The sequence below is a fragment of the Quercus lobata genome, chromosome 2 (genome assembly GCF_001633185.2).
Source record: "Quercus lobata isolate SW786 chromosome 2, ValleyOak3.0 Primary Assembly, whole genome shotgun sequence".
Lineage (NCBI taxonomy): Eukaryota > Viridiplantae > Streptophyta > Magnoliopsida > Fagales > Fagaceae > Quercus > Quercus lobata.
This window is the reverse complement of record NC_044905.1, coordinates 40,757,253-40,765,137: the sequence shown is the minus strand read 5'-3', so window position 1 is coordinate 40,765,137 and position 7,885 is coordinate 40,757,253. Positions and strand designations below refer to the sequence as shown.

At 33.3% G+C, this 7,885-nt stretch overlaps 1 protein-coding gene across 2 annotated transcripts; it reads right to left on the bottom strand.

Moving 5' to 3' along the window:
* Positions 1 to 1,401: 1,401 nt before the first annotated feature.
* On the bottom strand, positions 1,402 to 3,926 carry LOC115975616 (profilin-1). Of its 2 annotated transcripts, none has more exons than XM_031096476.1 (4): positions 3,655 to 3,926; positions 2,486 to 2,623; positions 1,729 to 1,871; positions 1,402 to 1,638 (listed from the first exon to the last, which is right to left on the bottom strand). In XM_031096476.1, the coding sequence occupies exons 1-3, from the start codon at positions 3,775 to 3,777 to the stop codon at positions 1,737 to 1,739; spliced, it is 396 nt and encodes a 131-aa protein (XP_030952336.1). In that variant the 5' UTR covers positions 3,778 to 3,926; the 3' UTR covers positions 1,402 to 1,638; positions 1,729 to 1,736. The 2 variants fall into 2 exon arrangements, with proteins under 2 accessions (XP_030952336.1, XP_030952335.1); XM_031096475.1 differs by having other exon boundaries at positions 1,402 to 1,643; positions 3,655 to 3,925.
* Between the last annotated feature and the right edge of the window lie 3,959 nt (positions 3,927 to 7,885).

Sequence of the window (7,885 nt, the reverse complement as noted above, 5' to 3'; positions counted from 1 at the left end):
AAATCAAAAGCAAACATAAATAAATATTAAGTATCTCAATCAATGGATATATATATATATATATATATATATATGAAATTAATATACTTAAAACTTTTTATTAGAGTTTAATATTCTACTACTTTTTATGCAAGTCTTTATTTAAATTATCTTAAATTATGTCTAGCCCATTTGATTACCCAATAATTTTTTATTATGCCCAACCCCATTGATTACTTATGAAATTTAAAAAAAAATAAAAAATACAAAAACTAAAGAGGGGTAGACATTGGTTTGTCTGCCCATTAAAAATTGATTTAAGTAAAAACATAATCCTAAGAAAATGCAGCGAGAGCGAGAGAGACAGAGACAATCTTATGGTTTGACAGCATCTCATGGTGGTTGAAGTTTCAACAATGGCTGTAAGTAGCCATAATATATATATATATATATATATATATATATTTGATCTGAACCTATGAGAATTGAATTACAGATTGTTCAAGCACTTCTTTAACGTTGACAACGTTTTGGTTTGGAGGTTGAAGGGCTTTGATTCTAAAAGTTTTTGGGTTTTGTTTTTTTTTTGGCATGTTTGTTTGCCAAGAACCCCACGACAAAATATCCATGGCTTTAAATATGATAATTTTGTGGGGGCTTATTAGTGGGAAGGATTAGATTCTGCATTGGTATAGGTTAGGCTGATAGGCTCTTTACCTATGGAGGAAGAGAGATTGCAGATATATATAGAAAAATAAAGTAATGGGTGTTCTATTTCCAATAGGCAACGATTGAACGTTTTGAAAAACCTCTTGATTGGGAATAGGAAGAATCGCCATTAATCAAGAGACAGATTTGAAGAAGATCTGAATTAATGCTCAATTAGTTGAAAGAATAGCAAAATGTTAATTACAAAAGGAAGAGATAATGCGTACCAAGTAAGGATTCTGATTTTTTTGGCAAAGTGGCAATTGAACAAGTATGAAGAAGTGATTCGAAGGAGATGAAGAGACCAAGGAGGGAAGAGAGAGAGAGAGTTTGGCGTTAGAGAGGTGAAATTCTGAAGTTTTGACAACGTAAAAGACAAGAAGAGCAAAAGTAGAAGGAGGGGAGACACAGAGGGGTTAGCATTAAAGACAACATTAACAACATTAACGTAAGATTGGGCTTTATGGTGTAGATAGGGTTGGAAATCATTTCTTTTTAATAGTATTTTAAAATTATGAGAAATATTCAGAAAATGTATTTTAAAATTATGGGAAAAGTTTAGGAAAAAGAAGGGTAATGACATGGCTGCTGATGTGGTGGCTTAATAGGAGCGTAACAACATTAAATGCTAAGCTTTAACTTTTAGTAATATATAGATATATAGATTGTTGGTTTTGACAAGAAAAGAAGCCACACGAAACACAGCTAAAAATGCTAAAACGGGTAGGCATATACCCAGGCAAAATTAAAGAGTCTATAGATTTATGCCAATCAATATACCACATCCATTAAATCAAATCCAAGGCAATGTTGCCAAATGACTCACTAGAAAAACATCATAATACTTCTCATAAAAAAGATTACAAAGACAAACCATATTCATCACTTCCCAAGCATCAAACTTTTGGTTCCAAGCATATTTCCCATGATTCTTAATACTTTGTAATATTGCTTCACTACAACCAATCATTTTAACATGTCAGTAAATGCTAGATTGTTTGTATAAAAGTAAAGAAGATTTGACAAAATAACATGACATACCAAGATAATTAGAGACCCTGATCGATGAGATAATCACCAAGCCTTTCGACAATCATGTTACACTGACCAGGAGTCATTGGTTCATCATAGATACCAATGATCAAGGCCTGACTAGTCTTCTTAACGGTAACACCTCCAGGACCCTGAAATTGTGGTGAGAAAGTCTTAGAATACAACAATATGATACTTATTTTATTTTATTTCTTTATCAGTAACAATATGATACTCATCAAAAAAAGAATACAACAATATGATAAAAAATCAGGGAGAAAACGTAAAGGGCCGCAGCTAAACAGTTCAATAATAACTGTATCCAGCTTCCAAAGAAAGCCCTCTATTCCACCCTCCTCTTTCTCCTGATAGTATACTTTCTGATGAAGTCAAGTACATAAAGGTGCAGGCAAATTAAATGTTTAATGGTGACATAGGCATGTACTTAGCCATGCATCAACTACTTGAGGAAGCAGTAATGATATGCTAAGTGATCCAACTCTGGGGCTTTGACCAATACAAGAGAGGAACTTGTCAGCATTTTGATATTCATACTTCCAAGTTGAACTAAAAGAAATTCAAATAGATATGTAAGTGGTCTAACTTTGGGGCTTTGACCAATTCAAGGAAGGAACATTTCAGCATTTTGATCTTCATACTTCCAAGTTGAACTTAAACAAATAAATATGCTCACTACTCTGCATAAGCACCTTAAACCTACTTTTCAAAACGATAGTCAAATTAAAATTAGTTTTGAGCTCATCACCTTCTTCCCTCGAATGACAGCTCCCGGCTCGCCTTGAATCACCATATACTTTGTGCCTCCAAGGTACAATCCAGTTGGAGCAAGTGACCCAGGTTCAGCAAAGTCATTCATAATGCCAGTTATTTCTTCAGGCTTGAACTAATAAATCAACAGGGACACAAAAGAAAAAAAAAACTTATGGTTAAATCAGAAAAGAAGCACCAATATACAAGGCATCAAAGGATGTGATTGTGATGAGGAAAACATGTGCGTTCAGGGTAATAACACATGCTTTAGAATCTATGAAACCAAAAAAAAGAATAATAGTTTCTATCCCAATAATTACAATCAATACTAGTAACTTTAGTCGGTTTCGAAACTTTACAATTGGATAAAATTTTCCTTCAAACCGGCCATGTGGAAATTTAAAATATCATCCATATGTGCTTTTAGTCACATGACCTATCTAACACTATCAGTCATGTGACTCGTTTAAATGACTTAACGGATCATGCGATGTGACAAAAATGACACAAGGACAATCATTTGAATGGTTACGTTATAAGCCAAAAGAAGATTCCTGCAACCTGTTTGGAGGAAAACTTTTGTCCTGTGCAATTTAGCAATTCACATTTTTGCAGCCCCGAATTTAAGCACCAAAGACGACGCCACAAGGCAAGCAAAAGAAAATGCCATAGGAAAGAGCCCTTCTTTCTCATGCATCCAACACAATTGAGCTAAGACTTAATTGGCTCAAGCCCTTGCAAACCATTTATCTACAAATGCTCAAACTAATTTTACAAAAACAGATTTTTTTGAGAAACTCAATATATGTATTCTTTTTTTTGAGAGCAAACACAATTTCATTCAAATAGAAACAGAAAGAGAATCCAAGTACAAAGCCTCTAAGGCCGGTGGTGGTGACATACTAACCAAACATTAACAAAAATAAAGGAACAATTGCCCTCCTCGTTAGCTTATAACCACTGTTTTGACTTCTTGATCAAATAATAAAAGAACATAATTCCAAAAAGCTTTTTTGAAAAATAATTATAATAAAAGACCCAAAATTTTAATAACTGAAAAAAAAAAAATGATCAGATCGGGGAATTAGGCATGAAGCCCATCAAACCATATAAAACAATCTACAAACATCAAGAGAAAAAAGAAAAAGAAAAAAAGAGGAGGACCTGAGGGAAAGTAGAGCTCTGGGCCCAAACGCTGCCGTCGTGGCCGATGATGGCTGCGGCGGCGAGGTGATTGCCTTCGATTTCGCACATGAGATGATCATCGACGTAGGTTTGCCACGACATCTTCTTCTTCTTCTTCTACTTTGTACGTCTGAGATTGTTTTTCTTATCTCTGTTGCTTTGGAGATTTTTTATGTTGTTGTAGTTTGTGAGTTTGTCTTTAAATTTCGGTGGGTTTTGTTGTCTGCTGAGGAATCTACTGTAATAATAATAATAATAATAATAAGCTTTTAGGCAAAATCTGTGTGGTCTTCTGTAGTCTAGCACTAGTAGTAAAGCAGTAGCGTTGAAACCACGGTGATTTTTGTTTCTAAAATAATGATAATTTTTTAAATTTATTGAGTAAGATTTAGGTACAGTATTTAGATATTATTACATAAATTTATTTTTTAAAATTCTGTCATATAGATTTTTCTTTTAGGGTGAAAGTGTATTTTTTAGTTAAACAGCAACATAGCTGAATCTTAAGAAAAGAACATAGAGAACTGCACTTAAGGTGTTGTAACTAAGTTTTTGTTGGGGATATTACACAACGTAATAATGGAAGAACAAGATTAACATAAAATACAAGTAGAAAAGAGAAAAATTAGAGGTACTATATTGTTTTCCTTAAACAATATTTTCCCCCCATACTTTTGTTGCTAAAAAGTTATCACAAATTTGTCTCCAGGATACAACCAAGATGTTGGGTTCTACAAATAGCAATTATGGAGAATGACCACATGATTTCTTATGTTTTTTGTGTGTTTTTTTCAAGTGAACATAAGCCTCTATTTATACCCATAGAGTCATGTTTCATGAAAAGACACGTATAGAGAGTTAGTTATTTTTTAAATGAACATAAACCTCTATTCATGAAAAGGCACATATGTTTCATGAAAAGATAAGTATAGAGAGTTAATTATTTTTCAAGTGAACATAAACCTCTATTCATGAAAAGGCACGTATCTTTTATGAAAATGCATGTATGGAGAGTTAGTTGTTTTTTCATAAAACGGTTAACAAAGATTGAAACCTCTTCAACCTTTCTGAACAGTCACCAGAAAATTCTACAGAAAATTCTAGAAAAGTTCAGAAAATTCAGATTTTGGAATTTTCACTTTATGAAATCATATTCTCCAAACTCAAATATCATTATTACAACCTATCTTTGTATATACCTATATATACAACAATCCCTCACTAGGTTGTAATAATATATGTCTCATTTGATTGATATCCTATCATGCATAATGGAAGGTGTCTTTCAACTTAAACCTCCCTTTATTGTAATTGCTCAAGAAATCAACAGAGTTAATGGTGGCTTGGTGCTTAAACCAAAACTCTTATGTGTTGAAATCGGAAACAACACATACATGAGAATATCCACAACACATTTAGGAATCCAAGTTGTTAGCACTATTATGGTTTTGTGTTCTTCCCGGTTTAGTGAACATTTATAAGAATAAACCCTTTTACTCTTGCTAGAAGCGGCACCACTCCTATGTTCACAAAGGTGAAGTTCCTTCTTATGTCTCTGTTACACAGACATTTATAATTTATGAACTTCATTAAGAGTTAAAAACTCATCCTCAATTTCATCGTAACAATCTGCACTAATCCATCCTGAATGAAACACAAATTTAGTGCTCTAACCACGTATCAATAGCTTGTTGTTACCCTTTAAACCTCTTAGATTTAATCAGTTCGAGGTTGGGTTCCCACTATTGGTGATTCTCTTAAAATAAGGATTTTAGTTTCATTCCAATGGATGTTAACCTTACCAAGTCTTGAGACACACTTTGGTAAAGGAACTATTTTATATATAGAATTACGTAGGCAATGAACTAGTCCAACCACACTTGACTTGCCTTACGTATTCTTGTCAATTTTAAGTCTAAGTTCACATTGTATACAACTCATGTATACTATACGCATTGTGGTTTCACAATTACAGTACGAGGAATGGCTTACTATGGTCGTGGCCATGACACTTTATTAAAACTTTAGCCATTTTCTTCCTTGCCCGTTACCATTATTATCAGTGCTCTCAATTTAATTCTATGATAGAGTAAGATATACACCTTATTTCTTTAATGCTTACACATAGCACCCCTACATTTAGTGATTATCTAATTAGACATAGATATTATCACTCACTTCAATAATAGAATTAAACTTGAATATTCCATAGAATAGATATTCATCACAATTAAGTACTTTTTAGTGATCAACCTCAAGTTTTAGAAATTTTGAAAGTCTATATACAGTGAAGGCAATGTGTAATTTAGTTCCATACATGATACGCAACATGTACTTAATTCACTAGCAAACTCAAGCTATGCATCTACCCTTCCCGTAATTTCTTTATTTATTATTGGAATCAGAGTATCTTTGCCTCTTTAAAAATAAGGGAAATTACACTTTACCTACCTATGGTTTTCTCAAAAAACACTTTACCCATCTGTGGTTTAAAAAATGACACTTTGCCTACCTGTGGTCTAATTTGTTAACCAAACGTTTACCCACCTCTGTCCTACCGTTACTCTTACACTATTCCACTCAAAAAAACAATAACAATTGAATCAAAACACTTTTCTGAGAAAGAAAAAAAAAAGCTTCCTTTTACCCGTACACCCCTGTTCGAGATTGTGATCCACTCCATCAAGATCAACCTGTGAAACTCTCAGCATCAAGAGAAGAAGGCAGTCCTATCAAAACCCATGTGAAGGATATTGAAGATTTTCTCTCTTGATTTAAACAACAGGTACGCTTTTGATAGTTAGGGTTCTTGATTTCTTTTTCAAAAATTGCTGGTAGATTTTTTTTATTATTCATTGTTGGTAGGTTACTTGATAGATTGCTGTAGATTACTTGATTTCTTGGTTCCTATTGCACCACATAAACCAAACATTCATAAGCTCCTTCATATTTGTCTTGTTAATTAGTCAAAGACTAATTATTGAATTGCTTTCTCATAAGGCTCTTGCATTTTGCTTTCTCATAAGGCTCTTGCATTGGTCTATTTGCAGTTGTTGTCATCTTCTGAGAGCAAATTTGGAAGGACTGAATTGGGTAACATTATATTTACTAAAATTAACCTGGTAAGTCAAGTCTATGATTTCCTTGCTGGTTTTGTTATCAGTATTTATTTTCTTCATTTTACATATCAGATCAGTGGAATGGAACAGACCAGCTTTTTATTTTAGCAATCTTCAAAGGTAGTCCTGAATCTACTTATATGAAGTAATGAGATAGGAAGCTTCTAAATGATTTCAGTGATAGGTCATAAAAAGTTTTGATGCATGGTCAGAACAATATCCTAATGTTTTTGCCTTTTGTTAATCTAAATTTAGAAGGTAACTAGTGCATTATAATGCATCTTTTGCAATGTTGCTATGGCAATATCAAGTTTTATGCCTCTATGTGGATGCCCTTGTGAAAGGGGCTTTTGTTGTTACCCCATCATTTAAATCTAAAGATGCATATTCTAATGGGATTTTTTTTTTCCAAATTGCAGTAATTTCAGTGAAGGTTTCTTGAGCAACTTATGTAATGTATTCATCAAGTGGCACTTATTCTACAACAACTCATTTTTACCAATGCTTCAAAGGGAAAAGTCAGCTAGGCAAATGGAAGAAAAAACTACTAAGAGGGAAATAAAAGCTTGTGAACAATATGTAGAAGCTAGGGAGAAAGCAATGAAGGCAAGAGATAGTGAGAGATTGTGCAAGCTTGCACTAGTGGTGTCATGGGGATTTTTTGTGTTTGTAATGTTGGTTTTTTGTTTTGCTTTACGTCAACAAAACAGAATTTAAGAGATTTAGGTCTAGCATGATGGTTATGTGTTTGTTTTGTTGAGGTTGGCTGGATCAGTGTGTAAGTTGTATTGTTTTGTAGGTTGAATGCTCAAATGGTCATTTTGGTTGTTGTAATATAACAACTTTGGTAATAGAATCACCTGATTTGATTGTTGGCAATAAATTGATGGTATTTGTAAATTGATGGCACTCAACTATCATAACCAAACATTTTGGAATGTTCATAACAGTACAATATTGACACTTCCAATATCAGCTAACAACAAAGCCACTCTGTCACTACCTGGCATATTGCCAAAACTTGATAAATGCAATATATGACCAAAATATAAGTGATTCTTCCATATCAGCTAACAACACAGTCACTCTGT